Source organism: Natrix helvetica (assembly GCF_964273705.1).
Source record: "Natrix helvetica genome assembly, chromosome: 2".
NCBI lineage: Eukaryota > Metazoa > Chordata > Lepidosauria > Squamata > Natricidae > Natrix > Natrix helvetica.
In genome coordinates this window covers 265703559-265724656 of record NC_138552.1, presented here as the reverse complement: position 1 = coordinate 265724656, position 21098 = coordinate 265703559, and the positions used below count along the sequence as shown (strand labels likewise).

Here is a 21098-nt window from a genome sequence, read left to right as displayed (position 1 = left end):
AATTGCATCTATGCATTTAAGATGTATTTAATTAAACATTGTGCTATCGTTTGAGAAAAACCATGAACCCAAGTCTTTTAGAATCAGTGCACCCTGTAATCCTTGCTTCTTGCCCAATCTATTGACAATTCAAATCCCAAAGGCATCATATTATAGACGTTTGCCAATTAATAATGTAATTAAAGTAAGGGCTATATTGTTGTACATTCTCAGAAAACTGGTGGTGACTATTATTTAGATAGGTTGCCATCCAAATCTCACTTGCTTTAGAGATGCAGAGAAAACCCAGCAACTAAAACGAACATTTTGAAAACTCCGGCATCCTTCAACTCGCAACTGTTCCTTTAATAATTAACGGAAAGAAAGAAAAAAGAAGAAGAAAAGAAAGAAAAAAGACAAGGCCACATTTACCTATAAATAGAAGTGACGTCACATCGGGTCATTGATTTCGTTTTCTACACGTCATTGCTGTTCCGCTGCTTGTTCTTTTTCGGAGCGAGCCGCTCGAGCCAATCCAAATGTTCCCATGGTAACCTGGGTAGGTGCCCAGAGTTCCTTCCCCTCCCCCTCGCCGCCAGCATTGTCCAATGGCGAGGTGCGATTTCCTCCGCTCAGAGGCTGGGTGCGTCGAGAAAAACCTGCCAGGGCTGCTCGCCGGTGCCCAATTAGAGGGCAGAGTTGAAGCGAAAGTGGGCGGGGATTTACAAGCAGCCGCCGGTGCCGAAATATAAGACGGGGAAGACGAGCGTGGCGTGTGATTCTGCGGTGAGTGTCTGATGTTCCCGTGGGTCGCCTGAGAAGAAAGACCTGAAGGTGAGCAACCGAGGGCTGTTCTGCCTTTCTCTCTTAAAAAGTCGTCTCCTGCTGTTTAGTGGCTCGTTATTTAATTCAGGCATTTGTTTCTTCATTTTCTCAATCGGAAGATGGTGATGGCTTCAAGTGCCCTTTGGCTGTTAAAACCAGTTACTCCAGTAACGTGGCATCTGTGGGAAGCCGGTTATGGGAGAAGATTAGTTAGAATATTTTCAAAAGCGTCTTTGGCTTCTTGGCTGACATTTTACTCTTTTTAAAGCTTTGCTGTCGATTTTGCTGTTCGCCAATTTTTCATCGATATTTTAATAACTAATCCGAGGTGGCTAATAATCAAGATTGTTGCAAAAATGGTTACAGTCATATTATTAAATGGATTGATGGAGGTACCTTTTCCTCAATGAAGTGCCCATTCTTAAAGCCCTTGTAGCCTTCTCAGCCAATAATGGGCAAAGTTAGGGGACAACTGAGGGGGCACCATGTTGTGCAAAATTGGCTTAGGGGTTTCTTACTTTTATTTTTTTCTTCCAATGTTTCCGGTTTATTATTCCACACACTGAAGATCTTCCAAGATTTTTTTACAGATATATCCCTGCAAGTAACTTAAGAGTGAGGTTCTCACCCTACAGAAATTTTATTTCTCTTCAGAATGAATGAAACTCATCCAGTGCTTTCTTTTGAAGTACAGTATATATAGCTAGCTGTTCTGGAGAAGAAAGACAGAAACAAATTCAAAGGGCTTATGTGTCTTATTTTAGTAAGTTTTAGTGAGTGTGCATAATTTGGATTTTTTTTCCTGGGGTTTGCTTTCCTTATATGTGGCTGGCAGTTTGCCCACAATTACATTCATTCACAAAATTCCAGATTTACATCCCAATCCAAGATTTCATAACTTACTGTTATCTTTTAAAAAAAATATTTTCCTTTACTTGACTGTTATATTAATTTTTTAAACTCCTTTTATTTCCATTTTTGAAGTTTTAGGTTTCATTTTTACTTTGACCTATCTTACATTTGATTCATTACCTGTGAAATTCATTCCTAAAGAGAGTTAAAATATTGAGTCTGGGACAGTGGTGGGTTTCAATTCTGTTTATTACTGGTTTGCTTGTGTTTGCACGCGCGCGCCACACTTCTGCGCATGTGCAGAAGCAAGTGGGCGGAGCCTCCTGCCACTGTCACTACTGGTTCACCTGATCCGGGCTGCACTGGAAACAACCCACCACTGGTCTAGGATGTTCAGTATGCAGAGTATGGTCCTTTCTCTTTCTTTACAGATAGGATGGGGTTTGAAGAAAGCAAGAGGTATTACTGGGATCTTTCTTGGAAGTATTAAAAATCCTTTAAATGCCTACAATTATTTAAAATGTATGTCCTATTTCATTGCCTTCCCTAATAATACTGCTTGCTCCATGTTCTCCTCCTATACTTGCTTTGTCATATAATTTAAATCCTTTCCTTTTTGCATGCTGTGTGTAAAAGAATATGCCTCTGAAAATAGATCTGTGTCTTTGCATTTCATGGGTCACATACGTACATCGTTAACAGATGTAGGAATATAAAAAGCCTTGTGCCAACTGAAATCATTTGTCAGGTTTATGCAAGCAGACTGACAAGCTCTGTGGAGCTTTAGAAAAAATCCTTTTCAATCTAACTTGATGTCTTTTCATGCACCTGTTTTGTCCTTTTGGAGAAGGGCGGCATATAAATCCAAATAAACCAAACCAAACCAAGCCAGTGTTCTCCATTTAATATTCTTAACCAAACTGTAATATTTTTATTTGTTACTCACTTTTCTTTACCAGCTTACCACCTCTTCATTCTAAACTCCTTGACTATACCTTTTCCTTGCCTTGATTTCTTCTGCTTCTGTGTTGTGACATCACCTTTTTCCTTCCTCTAATAAAATGCTGCTTCTTATCAGTGCATTCCTGAATCAGCTTCCTCTTTTCTTCAAAATTACTTTGGTTTGGTTAAGCTGTCAGCATTCCAAATATCATGCAGAATTAAATCATTGTCCAAGGCAAAGTAGTCCTTAAAACTCCAATTTAATAAGACAGGCATGTTGGCATTAAGCTGGTGAATTTCAACTCTAATGTACATCCGGTGAATTCACCCAGTTAAAAGTTCATCATTTTTCCCCACACCCCATAATTCATCACATGGTCCAATCTTCATCTTCCACGCTGGCATGTACACCCCTCTTCTTCCGGCCAGGTGTCGAGGTGCGGAGACAAAAGACGACCTTGAGCTTCTAAGAAATTCATAACAATACATTCCACAATCCTACTCCTTTCTATTCCCCCCTCCCAACTACTATACCAATGAAACAGCATAATATATATATGTTTTAATTATGTGGCAGGCCAAAGATCCTAAAAGGAACAGAATTACAGGCCTGACATAAGCTATAAAAATGAACTCCTCAGCATTCTTCTCTAAGACTGTTCCTCTGTGAATCTGGTCTGGGATACTTTCCTTATTCTTTCTAATTACTGCATTGAAGTTCACCAGCATCACAAGTAGATTGATTCATAGTCATATTTCCTCAGATTTAACCAGGAGGGTTAACAACGTAGAAGGCACAGGTTACGTTAGTCAGTTAGTTCTTGACTGTTATGTGTTTGGAGTTGTAGGCTGTAAATGAAAACATCTTGAAACATAGAATATCTGTATTCAAAATTATACTTTTACAGTGAAACTTGTTAAATTATATTGATCACTTATAAAGTGATCAATGCATCATGTGGACAGTTCGGCATAAGTTAGTGAGATATCTGAATAGACATGCTTTAATCATTTATGGAGAAGTATTGATCTAATAGAGACAACAAACCATTTCAGAAAACAATTTAAAGACAACAAACTGGAATATAAAAAAACTGGAGACAATTATTACAAGTAATTATTTGCAAAAATGTAGTCTGTATTCAAACATTACCCATCTCTTTCACAAATCTGATATATACATATATATATATATATATACATACGTACATACGTACGTGTGTATGTATGTATGTATGTATGTATATACACACACACTGTTTTCCTTTTTAAAAATGATTTACCGGTATCTTATTATTCAGCTAATGTTACAAAAACAACAAGCACTCCTGCTATTTCCTGGTAAAAGCGCTTCTCTTTTCTTGATAAGTTCCATTTTTTTGTTTCTCAATCATATTGAAATAGGACATTCTTGTCCTAAAGCAGAACTGAGTTCCCAGGATCACAACACCTACTCTTTCATCCAAAGCAGACAGAAAGTTGCAAAATACAATTTCAAATCAGGTATCAGATCAATCCTCATCTTATATTTGTATGTTGTAACACTTTATATGTAACACTTTATATGTAACACTTTATATGTAACTCATAGTTTTTCTCCTGCTACACAAATTTATATTATATTATTTTGCCTTTGTTTAAATGGGGCATCAATTGTCAAAATGGGTACTGTCTGAAACAAAATATTCTAGGCAAAACATCTATTTTTATTCCCAGCGATTACAATTGTCGTTTTTCCCATCTTCCATCCTTTTTTAGTTCTGTGTATTAACATAGTTATTTTGAAACAACATATAATTCACATTTGTCATAGTGACACCCAGATATTTTACTTTCTTCTGAATCTTAAAACCTATTTTATTTATCTATACTCATTGAAGTTTATTTTCATGTTTTTGTTAACATCTTTGCCTTCTGTTTATTGATCTTAAAACCTGCTAACGCACCAAATTATTTTAGTTTTCCCATGTTTCCGTTCCCTTTTAAGGAGTTTTCAAGGGAACCTGTCAATTGATCCATATGTTTCTTTTGTAATGTTTACTCCTATTATAGTTTCATCCTGTCTTGTATCACTACTCTGTATTTCAAGAATCAAAATAAGAGATGAGATAGTGGACATCCTGCTTGTTCCTTTCTGTATCTTATAAAGCTTTATTAGATTTCCATTAACAATTATTTGTGCTTTCTGTGAAGTATAAATCAATCTTCATCTATTTTATAAGGTTCTCTTCAAAGTTTAAAGTTCATACTGTATCTTCCGAGATATGAGAATATGATATAAGAAAATCAATGCCACTTGTTTTTCATTATGTTGCTTTAAATATTCCAAAATGTCCAACACACTTCTAATATTGTATTTTAATTATCTTTTAGGGAGAAAAAAATCCATAAGAGTGCTGTAATTTCCTAGGCTTTTGAAGGGGGACATGTTCAGCTATAATACAAACCTTAAAATTGCCTAATTGTTTTTGTAAAAAAAAAAAGCATATCCACACACGCAAGTTCCCCAAATCCTCTTAAAAATCCCTCTTTGAATATTATGGTCCAGTCTACCCGGGATCATTCTCCTCACCATTCTGACCCTCACAAGCCAAATATATATATAAAAAAAATTACATGCTGTACTCAGCTTCCAAAGCATGCCCACCCTCTCCTGGTGAGTGGGAGCTCATATGACTGCCCAAATGAGAGAGAAATGAAATCCACATCACAGCAGTTTCTCTTTCATCCTGACCATTGTCTGTCTGCTTGCTTAGCAGCCAGAACATAACATTGTTTGCATGGTATTATTTAATTTACATAAAAATTAAAGCTTATTCCAAAACTGGAATAGTAACAATTATGCAAGCAGCTGTCACAAGAGCTTGCAATCAGCAACCACTACAGTAAGGGTGTGTGTGCTTTGCCTTTCCTGTCTGGCTGTCAAGGCAGAACTAAAAGAGGAAAGGAAACTCAAAATCCCATTAATTACGGCTATATTTACAGTAATAATTCTGCTACGCACTGTATTATGTACTGCTTTCACCATTTTCACAACAGTCCCATGAGAAATAAAATCTCCATTATACTAGCTGAAAACTCACTTTGGAGTATGGAGCCCATTTAACCAAAGTGGCACACAAAGAAGATATTAGAACAGGGGTGTCCTGTTTATACTGTATTGTGTAAATGTAGTGTATGTCTAAGTTCTCTCTGTGTGTATTTTGTATGTTTGTAAATTAATTTTTTTTAAAAAAAAGAACGGGTGTCAAACTCACGTCATCGTCATGTGACATATCTTGACTTTTTTTTTCCCTTTGCTAAACCGGGCATGGGCGGTGCGTGACGCATCCGGCTCATGGACCGTGAGTTTGACAAACCTGTACTAGAACATGTGTGTGTATGTGATAATAGGGAGACAGAGATAAGCTGTCTTACAGTTGAGATAAGTAAGCAGTCTTGAATAGGGCACTGCTAACCAAATTATCAATTCTGACTTCTCCATGGTACAATATTTTGTACATCTGGAAAGCCTAATTAAATAAGATTTGGCAACAATTTGCTTTTTTTCTATAGAAGCCTTGTTCGTATTTTTTTTAAAAAAGGTTGAAATCCTTGTAAAGGATGCAGATTATTATTTTGTGACCTGTGGATTGTCCCAAAAATAGATTTTAGAATCTTTATATCAGAGGTGGTATTCAGCAGGTTCTGACCAGTTCTGGAGAACCGGTAGTGGAAATTTGGAAGTAGTTCTGAGAACCGGTAAATGCCACCTCTGACTGGCCCCGCCCCCACCTATTCTCTGCCTCCCGAGTCCCAGCTGATCGGGAGGAAATGGGGATTTTGCAGTATCCTTCCCCTGCCACGTCCACCAAACCACGCCCACAGAACTGGTAGTAAAAAAAATTGAATCCCACCACTGCTAATAACTGAATAACTGCTATTAGTAGAAATGATGCCATCTGACTTTTTATTATTTTATTGAATAGGAAATGAAAATTTGCATTGAATTCACACATTACTTTCATTGATAAAGTTTTGGAATTATAATAATACCTGTAAATGTAATAATTTCAATTGGTTATTGCCATTTTGATTTTGAAAGAAACCAGTACAGGCAGTCCTTGACTTGCAACAATTCACTTAGTGACCATTTGAAGTTACTATGGCACTGAAAAAAGTGACCATTTTCACACTTATGACCTTTGCAACTTCTTCATGGTCACGTGATGCTTGACAACTGACTCATATGATATTTGCAGTGTCCCATGACAACCCCTCCTTTTGTGACCTTCTGACAAGCAAAGGGGAAGCCAGATTCACTTAACAACACGTTACTAACTTAACAACCACAGTGATTCACTTAACAAATGTTGCAAGAAAAGTCATGAAATGGGGCAAAACTCTCTTAACAAATTTCTCACTTAGCAACAGAAATGTTGGGCTCAATTGTGGACGTAGGTTGAGGACTGTTGTATACTCTTAACTGGGCTCTTTATTGGCTTTCTGCTAAAAATGGTCTTTCCTTCTTAACAGCAAACAATATCTTTATAACTTCTATCCAAGGAGGAGGCAGCTTTTAGGAGAAACTGGATGATAGTCCAGCAGCGTTATTAAGTATTTTTCTTAGAATGTGAGAAAAAGCCATGTCTGCTTTTGTGTAACTGATTACAATGCTAACAATTCTATCATGTTGAAAGAGTTTATTCATTATAGTCTTGCTTTTTAAAAAATATTATTTAATGTGTTTGTGCAGCCTTATATTTTCTGTTCTAAAACCTCAAAGCTATAAAGATTTTTATCATCTCTTTTTAACATTAACTTTCCACAAATAGTTCTATTGATACTGAAAAGTACTAGGGTCTAATTTATATAGATATGTTTATTTGTTCTCCTACAGAACAGGTGTTTGATTATTTTGTCATGCTGGTAATCTGTCACATGGTGGTATGATATTAATTTATTAGCTGCCAGGAACACAGGCTTACATAAGTCTGTTGACTACCAATCTGATATTTGGTGTTCTTTGAGTGTTGTACTAATAGTACTTCAAATAAAAGGGCCTCTTCCACTGATATCAGCTACATTAGAATCATTAATTTCTTCACATGGTGATGCTTTATCCAAACTACTACAAAACAGCAGTATTTGAGTGATTATCATGCTTCTGAGTTTAAAAGTTATTTGCACTAATATCCCAAATGGCTTGAACATATGTCTTGATTATAGCTGGTGATGCAGAAAAGTATTGTCTAAAAGGAAAAAAATAGTCCAATGTTTTATTTTCCTCTAGGAAACTTTCTATCTCGCATCACTAGTGATGCTCATTTTCTTACGCACATTAGACCCAATTTTCATAAGGAATGAAATTTTGAAATGTTTTTGGATACAAGATGAATTTTTGGATATAAATTTGAAACTGCACTTTGAAATCACATAACCCTCATATTGTACTATAATTGCAGTTTTCATAATAATCGTGCAGAGTTAATTTAATTTTCCTGATTAGAGAAAAGAAAAATACAATTCAGTATTACTTCTCCCCCCCCCCCCAAAAAAAAACCTCACAAAACAACCATAGCAGCCCTGTGATGTGTTTTCTTTAAATTTTCCTGCCTAGTCTGAGGTCATGTCCTTTGAAATTGAAAAAGAGGAGTATGATGTGTTCACTTTTTGCTGATACCATATGCAGAGAACACACCCTTTTCTATGTAGTGAACAACTCCCAGTACCTCAGGAACTCTGATTGGCTTAGCAGAGAGGCTGTGCCCTATAAATATACCTCTTTTGCTTTTCAAAACCACTTGCAGAAAAGACGGGTAAGCTGGTTATCTGGCATCATCTGTTTTTTATAGGGAGTGGGAAAGTGTGTAGCCTTTTTTTCTTTACTGAATTGAAAGCAGATTTTTTTCTATCTCTAATAATGTGAAGTGAGGCTGAAAGAAAACGTATCTAGTAGAATTTTGATCATTTTCCTGAAAAAAAATTTTTTTTACTGATTTGTAAGACACTATTAATATTAAAGTTAGCTAAGTGCTTGGTGCATTTTGGGGGATATTCTAAACTTAATAAATTCTGACTAAAATTATAATTTAATGTTTAAAGATGGTTGGGTGTGGGATTTTTTAATTTAGGATTTTTTTCATTTTTACTATCAACTTAAGTCATCCTGTGAACTGCTATAGAGTCAGGAGTCTCTAAATTGAATGATTATAATTACGATTATTAACCTTTCTAATATTTGATGTGGAATTTCTTGGGGGGGTTCGTTATAGAAAAAATCTATAATTTCATCAATAACTGGAGTTTGTAACTTCTTAACATTTATGTTAGCACGACAGTACAACAAATGGCTAGGACATTGTTAAATGATTGATTCTAAAGAGATATGATGTGGCAGTTAGTCACTAAAACAGTGAATAATGAAGTATTCTGTTTTTAGAGTTCATTCACTGTGAAACCAAAATCAAGCTGCTATGGTTGTAGTTTGGCTGTGAGCTGAATTGCAGGATATAATTTTGGTTTGTGGTTTCTGAAAGATTATGCCTTTTTGCTGCATCTCTCCATTTCAAGGAGAAGAATTCCTGAACTGGAGATTATATGAATTTAATGGGTTGGTTTTACATTTTTATATATATATTAATTTGAACAGATGCAACACTTTCAACTCAAGTTATGTGAATATTTGGCAACCTTAATAAGATGGCTATAATTTATGGAATTTATCTATGGAACATATCACATTTTTATATTGAATGCTGCTCTGTAGAAATAATTATCATTGCTGATGATTTTAACAAATAATCAGAATACAATTATATAGATGGCTGGGAACTGGAAATATTATCTGCGTTGAATCAGTCATGCCCAGATAATCCACTATATGCTTTAGTCACCAAAGGTACTTTTGCTTAAATTCAGCAGCACGGGATTGATAATCTGGGATTGATAATCAGGGAGCTCAAAATCTGTGGATTGCTCATCTCTAATCTCCAATAGCCTTTCCTAATCTGTTGTATTTCAGGGGGGTTGCAAGGGCAATTCCTGCCACCCCCAGCCAACTCAGCAGTGGCTAATTAAAAATTATGGGAATTATTAGTGCATGTGTTTAAACAGCATCAAATTGGGAAGGGTTAATCTAACACCAAAAGTAGGCAATCTTTTGTGGCAAGACACATCTGAAGTTTGGGGAATATGAACTTGACACACAAAAAATAGCAAGAGTGGCATGGCTACTTACAATTTACCACTTATTAGGAGAACTAGCTTCTAAATATGCTCAAATATCATCCTGTTGAGAACTTGGTGAATCCTAAAGACATTGCAGATAATAAATAGGTTTTTAGATACTGGTTTATATTTCGAGTATCCCAGCATCTTATTTATCTTATTATATATTTAAAAATCAGGAGGAACAGGGCATTTGGGTAGTATCAAAGCAGATTGGTGAAGAACATATGTGTTGCAGCTGGCACAGCTGTTGATTCTATCCCTTTTACTGGTAACTTGCCAGAACTTCAGAAATCAATCTGGTCACTTTGCAGTGATGAAACAATTGCTCAATGACTTTCTTTTCTTTCCCAGGTCACTTGAAAAATGCCTGCCATCAGGAATTTGAGCTGTGCTGTTAAACATCTGTTGAACAAACCTGGCTGTGGTTGTCAGGTTGCTCTTGTGCCAGCTAGATGTCTTAGCATTTCACCCCGGCAGGTGCCATCAGATGCCAGCTTTCATTCAGTATGTTTTTCAGAAACTGATCATCCACGGGTGTTAATTACAGGTCAGCCAAATTTTAGATGCTACTTTCGAATTGTTTAATATGAGATGTTTTAATTTTAAATTTTTTTACTAATTGAATCTGATCATGTGAATCGATACTCATTTGATTTCTATTTTGCGTGGCACTTAAATAAGTTGGAGCCCAAACTTCGTGAGAAAATGGTTTGCCTCTTCTTAATCCAGGCTATAGCAATTCCATCATTAAAGAATAATAGATTTGCTCTCAAAGCAATTCTAGATAATAATAGGGCTTTGGAGAAAAAGAATCTAGTTCCCATTTGCATGGCAGATTATTTTCCCCAAGAGAGAGAGAGATTTAGAAGATAAAGGTGCTTGTTTTTGATCAGGTGGTTACTACTCTTATCATTCAAAATTTACAGCCCCTTAGCAAGGCTTTCATACAGGTCCAAAATAATCTCCTTCAAGCTGCCTTTCCATAACTATTTTTGTACACTTGACATATTCTGGGTTCTATTTACTGGAATTCTTATCTCTTATTTCCCCAATCTGATGCCCTTCAAATATTTTGAACTTCAGTTTCCATCAGCCAAGCTAATATATGATGGGTACTATATGTCTAAAGAACTAAAGAACATATAGACAGATGACCTTGAAAGGCATCCTATGCATAAAAAAGTAATCCAGTTGAGTTATTTTCAATAATTTACATCTGTAAAACTGCCACGGTTGAACCAGTCAGTTAAACTTTTCTGTGAACTTTTCTAGGAACATCAACAATTGCTACATACATACATACATACATACATACATACATACATACATACATACATACATACATACATACATTTATTTCCAACTATAATTTACAAACATTATATTCTTACTTTTCAGGGGGATTAGGCCAGCTTGGAGTAGGACTTGCTAAACTGTTAAGGTAAGATATAATATTCATTGTTTCTGTTAACAATGTGGAAGGAATCTGTTATCTTTTTTAAAGGTCATATGCCTTCCTGTATTTTAATGTTTTGTTGCACCTATTTTATCCAGCTACATATGAGCCATTGCTTTTCTAATATATTATCTTGACCCTATTTGGAAGGTGGGGGAGAATGTGGTGGAAAAAGAAAATAATACAATAGGTTTAGCATAAAAAATGATAAGTGAATCTGTTCCTAGTTGGTTATGCTTATTTTGGAGAGCGATAGGGTCGTAGTTAGGACATCGGTATTATGGAGTGCAGAAAATATGGATTAAATACCAGAGTAAGTTTTTCTCTAAAAGCTGTGTTCAAAATGAAAATGAAACATTAATTATGATGTCTTCTCCAGAAAACGCTTTGGAAAGAACAACGTGATTTTGTCAGATATTAGAAAGCCCCCCAATAGTGTCTTCTATAGTGGTAAGTACCATATTAAACAGAGAAATATTTAGTGATTATTTTGTAGGACTTAAAAGATTTTTTCTACAAAGAAATTTTGTTTTAGTTAAACTTTGGGTTTTTGGATACTAATCTTAACAATCATCCTTGAAGTATATGACTCAAACATATAAATTTCTCTCCAGCTGTTCCTCCTCTTTCAGGTTCTGTTGCCCACAATGAAAGATATGTTTGTGATAATCCAGCCATAAGAAATTAGAACAGCAAATATAATGTTATGTGTATTGTTTTAATTGGCTTTGTGCATAAGAGAATAAATATGATAGAGTACTCTTATAGCTTGGAGGCATTAGAGCATGAAGAGACACAATTGAATCATTGTAATATTGTTTTTGTCACTGGGTTCTTTCAGTTTTTTTCAGAAACCTTGCAGAAATTGATGGGAGATTAGAATGTATGTCAAAGAAAATGTATTTAATTTGACCTAAGCTAATTTGCTTGTTACCACTCATTGCCTGAGTTTTAAATATCACAAAGGATGTGTAAAATAAAATGTTGTGACAGTCCATGCAGGAAATACATATTTAAAGCTGTATTTCAATTGCTGTGTCAACGTCAATTTTGGCCAACCAACATGGTTTCTGCCCAGGTCATGATGCCTCCTTTGCTATACTGACTGAAATGAGCTCTCTGCCCCTATTGCTATATGCTCTACAAAATGATGTGCTGTGCAACTTTGTAAAATATATGTCTGAAATTCCCTTTAAAGACAGTATAAGTGGTCTGTTATATTACTCTCCAAGAAGCAAAGAAGTTAAACTAAAAACGGTTCTTTGAAACAAGCATAATTTTTGATTAAGTAAAATCTGTGTTTCTAAACCCACTCTCATACTGTCTAAATGCATAGCTTTTTCAGAGGGTCTTGTTCTTAACTGTATATGCTAAGTGCCTTGTTATGATCTTGGGTAAAATAGACATTCATAGGTCTTCAAACAATGTTTGTCCTAGATAAATTGATATTCATTCCAAATATATCCAAGCCCTGCTACAACTCAAATATGTTCATTTTAGTGACTTTGTACGGGTGACCTATAGTATATGGACACACACATCATGCACTTACATATCTTCCAGAACATATCTGTACATGCTACTGCATTGCAAATACAATATTCATTAAAAAAAACATGGAATTAGAAATTCTTGAAATTGTAATGCATTCATCAAATTCCTTCTTTAACTGAAAATATCATTGACTGTATTTACAAGCTGTTGACATCTTCGGCACAGCATGGATTATTTTAAATCTTCTTTTTACACTAAGGTCCTTTCATCTACTCTGATATTTTGGATTACAAGAATCTTCGTGAGATAGTGGTGAACAACAGGATTACTTGGCTATTTCATTACAGTGCTTTGCTCAGTGCAGTTGGAGAAGCTAATGTCCCTTTGGCAAGATCTGTGAATATTACTGGTATGTCTTAACACATTTAGAGTTGTTTGTTTAGGAATACCTACCTCACTATAGAAGTCTTGGTATTTCTTTCTTTTTTTTCCTTTGTTTTGTTTTGGGCTTAAAAACTCTTGTTTGCTATTCCCAGGGCTGCACAACATTCTTGATATAGCTGCTGAGCATGGTTTGCGACTCTTTGTTCCTAGCACAATTGGCGCCTTTGGACCAACTTCCCCTAGGAATCCAACCCCTGATCTCTGCATCCAAAGGCCAAGGACAATCTATGGAGTTTCCAAGGTTCATGCTGAACTTATGGGAGAGGTAAGGATAAGCGTTTTGTTATAAGAATGCCTTGTTCTTTCACATTAAGGTATATAGGTAGAAAATGCTATAAGAGCCTGTAGTTGATTTTTTTCTTTCATTTTTTTATTCTTATTACTTGGTTTTTGAGTTTTCCTATACAATTGAAATATTAGCTGAATACTATACATTAAGCAAATATTGAATATTTATTATGGCTTGTTATATTGCTTTTGCACTGACACTCTCTTAATTGTAACTTTGCAGTTATGTTTCATTTACAAGAGAAATCAAATAGCAACACATACTTGAAAATTAGTAGACTTTCTAAGCAGTATGCTTTTAGTAGCTACAATGTCAAAACCATATGTAATCTGTTGAGCAAAGCTGAAAAATACTGAAGAACAATTTGTTTTTCCAAGATTCTTGACTATTGGATTATGTCCAGATTCAAGTGACTAAGAGCCAGCATACTATATAACCGTGATGGCAAACTTGTGCCACGCAGAGCCCTCTCTGGGCACGCGAGCCATCAGCTCAGCTCCACTGTGCATGCACGTACGCCTCCTGCCAGCCAACTTTTTGGGTCTCTGCCACGCATGCGCATGGGTGTGTGTGTGCATGGGGGTCATGCACATGGGTGGGGCGCACAGACAGGTTAATGCACGCATTTCATTATGGGTGTGCATGCACGCATTTGGCACGCAGAAACAAAAAGGTTAGCTCTCACTGCTATATAAGATAGTATCAAAAATGAGAATTGCTGAGTTTCTTACATCCATAAACGTTTGGCAAATATATATCAATGATAGCCAACTGAAGTTGGTAGCTAAATCCATTTGAAGTACTTGCATTCTTGTTGCTATCTTAAACAACTAAATTAAACTTTCAGCACACATGAACACAGCTACAATATGCACCAGCATTACTGTAGCAAGATATGTATTTTAGAAATGGAAGGAACATATCTGTATTTTATATTAATATATTTTTGTTCTATAATATTATTTTACTATGATCATTTTGAGGCCAGTTGTTGTCATTAGTAAAAACGCCAAGCTAGAAACTAGGGGACCATAAGATCTAGTCCTGCCTTAGGCACAAAGCCTGCTGAGTGACCTTTGACCAGTCCCTCTCTAGTCCCTAGAAAGAAGAAACCAGACAAGCCACAAATGTTGTCAAGAAAACTGCAGGGACATTAACTGCTTCATTTTCTTTAAAAAAAAAAAAAAAAACCACATATGCCATAACTCTGCTGTATTTCAGCTAACTTTTTTTTTCCAGAATGACCTAGATGGTAGAAACAGAAATTTTCCGGTGTTAATGAAAAGATGCAGAGCTAAGCAGTTTTTCTCATCTATCACTATGAATCTATGGCTTTTTGAGACTGAAAATCTTTCTCTGGCAACCCATTTCAGTTTCCACTAGACCAGGGGTGTCAAACTTGTGGGCCAAATCTGTCATGCGCTGGCCACGCCCACCTCAGGTTTAGTGAGGGGGGGAAGTCGCGATACATCATGTGATGACCATGACACCGTGAGTTTGACACCCCTGCACTAGACTCTTTCTTTGGATTTGGAGATCAGAATGCAGCTAAGAAGACACCATATTGTTGCCTGTGCAGTATTCCTACTCCCAAGGCCAATTCTTTTCCGCTATCCCTTTGACAGAAACTGTTTTTCCTTTGCCTCACTAACCTGTCATGCTCCTGGTTTCATTTAATTTGCCTCTGCCTCTTTCTAGATGCAATTTTAACTGCTACATGTATGTTCCCATCGACAAAAATCAAGGCCCCTTTTTATTAAGGTCTTGGATCCCATGGAAACTAATACAGATTTTCTGAAGATGTAAGCAGCGAAATGTGCAATTTATTTATTTGTCGAAGCAGTCAATTTTTATGACCACAAAAGCCTCCAGAGAAATTAACATCAGGGCAGAACAAGTTTTTCTGGTGCTTTTGGGTACTAGAGAGTCATGTCACGTCAGGCATCAATGCGGGCTGTGCCATTCACTATATCTGGTTTACAATGAATGTTGTCTCTAAAAACAAACTATTTTCTAATAGCAATCATTCTCACCAATGTTGAAAATCAAAGCTTTATGTTCTATAAGTAACTAGCTCTGTCTTGCCCCGAATCACAACTAATGATGCATCTCATTTCTTTTCCCCTTTTAATGTGTGTGTGTTAGTACTATCATTATAGATATGGACTAGATTTCCGGTGTCTAAGGTATCCTGGCATTATCTCAGCAGATTCCCAGCCTGGTGGAGGAACAACTGGTAAGGAAGATGATGCAATCCAATCTTTTATTTGTATATTGACCGGCAAGTAATTTAGCCAATAAAATATGAAGACAAAACCACAAGAAAAGTGGTTCTGCTTATGCTTGTGACTTGTGTATTTTTCATTCAAAAGCCATTCTCTTGCTAAGAGCTCCGTAGGTCTCAGACAGCGAGTCAGAGTAACTAGAGGAGAATGGAAGCAAAAACACAGACTGAGGAAAGGCTACTGGGCGCTTCCTGGATTATTTGTTTAGTTTGCTCTGCCCTTTTTCTCCCTCTTATTCTTCATTTCCGAACTCCTGGAAATGAAAACTTGCTACTAGAAGCCACCAGGTTGCTCAGATTTTGGTAAGGAATCTATTCTAGACCAGAGTATAAAAGATAATTTTTCTTTAACCTACATTTATGCATTTTTCTTTTAAATCTACAAGAATAAGTCCAAAGATGCTTTTTCAAGAGGCAACTGGACTTGTTTTTCTTTGAAGATGTTTCACTTCTCATCCAAGAAGCTTCTTCAGCTCTGACTGGATGGTGGGGAATGGAAGAATATCAGTGAAGGGACACAGGGCAGAAGACATCCTGCAGAAAGCACAGCTCCATCACGCAGTCCTTTCTGCAGTTCCAAGAAGGCACCACACCCATTTGCCCTTTTGGGCTAGTGGTCATGGGCCTTCTTGGAACTGCAGAAAGGACTGAGTTGTGGAGCTGTGCTTTCTGCAGGATGTTTTCTGTGCCCTGTGTCCCTTCACTGAAATCCTTCCATTCCCCACCATCCAGTCAGAGCTGAAGAAGCTTCTTGGATGAGAAACTAAACATCTTTTTTTTAAAAAAATGAGGAAATCCAATTGCCTCTTGAAAAAGCACCTTTGGGACAACCATGACCTGGATGACTGAGAATCTCCATAGGCTTTTAGCTACACAAATAATGTAAATAAATAAATGTAGTTTGGCCTGGACTATAAAAAAGGTACACTTGAAACAGTCGCCTCTATTTTAATTAATGCAGTTCCTGTTAAATTTTCTGTGAGTTTCATATTAATTTACTCGTTTAAGCATCCTTTCATTTAACCTTTGGTTGCCGCGTATTGATAATCTGCTTTTTTATATGTAACTGGAGTTTCACCTTGTGTTATATCACCTGAACCAGGCATGCTGCCATCTTTTCTTTTTCTACCAGATTACGCAGTACAAATTTTTCATGACGCTCTCAAGACTGGAAAATTCCAATGTAATCTTAAACCAGACACTCGCTTGCCAATGATGTATATCGATGACTGTCTTAGAGCTTCTTTGGAGATCATGGAAGCACCTGCTGAGCAGCTGAGCATGAGGACTTACAACATCAATGCCATGAGTTTTTCACCTGAGGAGCTGGTTCAAGAGGTCCAGAAGCATATTCCAGAACTTGAGGTTGCCTATGATGTAGATCTTGTTAGACAAGCCATTGGTTAGTACCTGGCTTTGGCCTTTCAAAATGCTGTATGAAGCTATGCATGACAATGGGACGGGACAATTTTGTTCTTTCAAACTGTTTGACAGATATTTTTTTTCACATAGTGTATAAGATTGGAATTTTTTTGCCAGGCCTAGCAAAGACTTTAAGTTGCTTAATTGTACCAGCTACATATTGTAGATGGACCTCACATTTATTTAAAAAATGAGTCCCAAGCTGCAACTATTCAGCTTTTACCTTTTGTTTTAAGGGTTGTCCTTATATATATTTTCAAGAATCCATATAAGATATAAACTCGATATCTGTGACAAAGTGTGCATTGAAACCTTAAGCTGGATTTTCTACCTGATAAGGGGATGACTTTCAAATGGGATTGTAATGATTGGGTTTTAAAAGCTCTTAAATGTGTGTGCAGATACCTTAAAGAATATATTTTATCTCCAGTGAGAAAGAAATCTGCAAAACATCATAAGAAGCTGCTTATTCTGCACTGTTTATTAGAAGAGAGTCTCTTCCAACTGTTTTCTCTCTTTGAAAATTGCTGCATTCTAAATTTCCAAAGTGGGGAAAAGGGGAAATTCTTGGGTTGGACTTTCAAAGTCCCTTGCCTTTGATTTAATATATATGTTTTTCTTTATTTTTGTTGAAGCTGACAGTTGGCCAATGGTTTTTGATGACAACAATGCCCGCCGAGATTGGGGATGGAAACATGATTATGATCTTCCAGACCTGGTGACCACCATGTTCAACTTCCTTAGCTCTGTCCGTTCCGTTTCCAGAGTTGCTCAAGTCAGCTAAGTCTTTATATGATGCAGCCACCAGATGTCTCAGAGCACTTCATCTACTTACATTTGAAGAGCCTGCTGTTCGAACATGATTATTGATTTCTCAGTCCACTTTTCTTTTTGCTAAAGAAATATACATGCCTATACAGTATATTTGCTAAGGATATGCACACATACATATATACACATACATGCATATACTGAGAAAAAGTTTATGAAAACTTCTGAAAGCTGTCTGTCTATAGGGACCCTCAGGAAATACTTGTTCATTTAGCTGCAGTTACTCTCCTAATTCTAAATGTTTATTTGGAATATACTCCTTTTTGTTGTTTTGTTCTTTTATAAGGCTATATATGCTTCAGTAAGGATTTGGAAAAAGTACTTTGGAACTCACATGAACATATCATCCTTTTGCTATTCATTAAAGTTTTTTTTTAGGACTCTATTCAAGCCTGACCAAAAATGCTTCTGTAGAAGGCTGAAAAAATTGGGCTTGTATAATGAGTGAGCAGAGAGGTGCTGAGCTTGTTTAAGGATCAAAGCATTTTTTCCTATTCATTTTGAAGTGTTCAAAATAACCTTAAAAACTAAAACTATATTATGTCCTACCTTGAATTTCCTGGGCTATAAAATGTAGATGACATGGGAAGGAGAGGAGCATTAAGAAGAGACTTCATAAAAGGAAAATTCTTTGTTGATTTTCTGACAGTTTGTTCCACTTTAAGTGCAAATTCTCCTGAACTTCCTGCTCCCACATTCATAGAAAACTGAACACAACTATACAGTTCCCTGGAAGAATGAAATATTAGGTCTTGTGTTTTTATTATTTGCAAGCTCTCTTTGTCCACTAGAGCCCTCCTATAGTTTCACGGAGTGAAATTAGTATCAGGATGCTGTAGTTTCTAAGAGAAGGTACTTCTTCATTGTTGCAAATATCCCACAAGTCTGCAGCACTAGAAAACAAATGATAGGAAAGAACCTGAGGGATACTTGCAGTAATGATAGCTGCAAGCTGGGCAGCTGGAAAATTGCATTTTAGATCTATGACCTGAATAATGTTATGGAAATTCAAACTAGATTACATTAAATAATCAGACTAAATATGTGAATCTGTTATTTGTTTACTATTTATAAATTATGGTACTTTCGGATATGCTTCTGTGTTTTAGGTATTTTGGCATCACTGAAAATATAAGATTTAAAAATACAGTTTAATTCATTCCCCAATCTACTACAAATGTGTTCATTTGCCTATGAAAGTGATTTTTTCCCTTCTCTTTTCCCTTTGTTTATATTGGTACCTTCAACATTCCATAGCCCAGGCTAATTTATAGACAGATACTGTTTGCTCAACCTTGGATATTTTTTATTCTGTACTGTATATAAAAGTAGGACCAGTCCATAGAAACCTTGGCCCTGAATTAGGCAAGAATGTATCTTCCTTTTAGAACACAGGGAAATTAAATGTGAATCCAGATATTTCCTCCTCAGGTATTCCTTTGTTCTCAACATTCCTAAGGCTTTGGAATTTTTCTGAAATACTTGTGTGGTTCCTCAAATTGGTGGTCATTCTTTAGCAACCCTGAATCAGTTTCCAATCGAACAGCCGTAGACCAGCAATGTTTCCTTTGACAAGGAATCAGCATATTTAACTTATTTATATATTGTGAATTATATGCCCCACAATTTCAAAAAGCTCTGAGAACCTTACGAATAATACAAAAACAGCCATAATTAAAAAAGAAATAACCAAGCCTAATAACAATCACCACTGACTCCAAGGAAAATAGTACTGGCAATAATGTTCACGATTCCAGGAAAGGGGACTGACGCATCATCAGTCCTCAAAGACTTCCCAAAGAGAGTCTGAGTTTGACAGCTTTCCTGAACGCAAAGAGTTGGTAATGTTCCAAACATCCAGGTTCAGGATTGTTTTTGTACCACTGTTGTGGGCTTTCCAAAGGCATGCTTTGGATAAAATGGAATGGAATACACAAACATTTTAGTCTAGTCAGTGGCCTACTGATAGTCTACATCTCCATGTGAAGGGTACTGCATGATTCATTATTGTCTTTTATAGGTTCTTTAGATTTTAGATCTGGTTTTTTTATCCCACTTTTATTTTTATAAATTACTAAATATGGTGGACCTACCTAATACTCCTTCCTCCTCCTATTTTCCTCACAACAACCACCACCAATGTGAGATGTGGGCTAAGCTGAGAGAGGGTGACTGGCCCAAAGCTACCCAGTCAACTTTCATGCCTTATTACCCCTTGAATTCTCAGAGGATGTAGGGTGTACTCATATATGTCATTGTTTGTTACATTTCTGTGCATGCCACAAGCGCTTACTCTGCAATACCGTAGACATATTGCCTACATTTAGAATTTCGCTTGTAATTCTGAGAGAGGATTTGGACTTTGGGTCATAGCTGTTCAGACGGCACTTTTGGCCCAATGGGTCTGCTAAGCAAAACCTAATCAAATAAGTTTACAATGTTAAGAACTTAAAAATAATTCCCAGACAGAGATCACTTTGATATTGAAAAACAGTCTCAAGTATTTTCTTTATTTAATACAAATGTGCTGAGTTAATTATGTAACTGTCCTTTTTTCTGTAATAAGGAATAATACATAAGCAAGATTTTTTTTTTGTTCTGTCTGATTTATTATAAAATGCTGGCAGACGACTGTGGCTATTTTGGTGAGATCGGGATATTAAAATCAAAATTTCTGTATTTTGGCAAAGGATTGGTCTGTGAGTTTTAGTTACTGTTTTATCAAGATTGTATTTCCCTTGTGGAATAGATTATAGCCAAACCTTTGTATTACTCCGTATGTCCAATGACTTTAATGGGATTCAGTATTCACGATTGAAAGGTTATTCATTAAGTTATTCATTTATTTAGCATTCATACATTTTATCAGTTCTTGAATTGCATAGTTTCTTTTAACACGAAGGAATATTTGTATCCAGATTAAAAGTAAAAAAAAAAAGTAGTTTTCTCTCTCTGCCACTCCATTGAAAATTATTCGTACTATTTGAATAAAGTTCTAAATACATAAATCGGTGTTGTTTTTGCTATATGTGAGTATCAATTGCAATTGCTTGACAACAGTGCTGCTC

General features: G+C 36.2%; 1 protein-coding gene across 2 annotated transcripts; it reads left to right on the top strand.

The window, feature by feature from the left end:
• The first annotated feature begins 685 nt into the window (after positions 1-685).
• Positions 686-21038, top strand: LOC309387334 (L-threonine 3-dehydrogenase, mitochondrial-like). Of its 2 annotated transcripts, none has more exons than XM_081943802.1 (9): positions 686-813; positions 10162-10357; positions 11209-11251; positions 11646-11716; positions 13020-13169; positions 13297-13469; positions 15639-15729; positions 16910-17179; positions 17835-21038. In XM_081943802.1, exons 2-9 carry the CDS (start codon positions 10174-10176, stop codon positions 17981-17983), a joined length of 1131 nt encoding a protein of 376 aa, XP_081799928.1. In that variant the 5' UTR covers positions 686-813; positions 10162-10173; the 3' UTR covers positions 17984-21038. The 2 variants fall into 2 exon arrangements, with proteins under 2 accessions (XP_081799928.1, XP_081799929.1); XM_081943803.1 differs by lacking the exon at positions 686-813 and adding an exon at positions 8267-8396.
• The last annotated feature ends 60 nt before the right edge of the window (positions 21039-21098 follow it).

Excerpts from the sequence above, each read along its gene's own strand:
- LOC309387334 (XM_081943802.1), top strand. The coding sequence starts at position 10,174 with ATGCCTGCCATCAGGAATTTGAGCTGTGCTGTTAAACATCTGTTGAAC. Across the intron at positions 10,358-11,208 it reads TCCACGGGTGTTAATTACAG|GGGGATTAGGCCAGCTTGGA; the intron begins GTCAGCCAAATT and ends CTTACTTTTCAG. Across the intron at positions 11,252-11,645 it reads GGACTTGCTAAACTGTTAAG|AAAACGCTTTGGAAAGAACA; the intron begins GTAAGATATAAT and ends TGTCTTCTCCAG.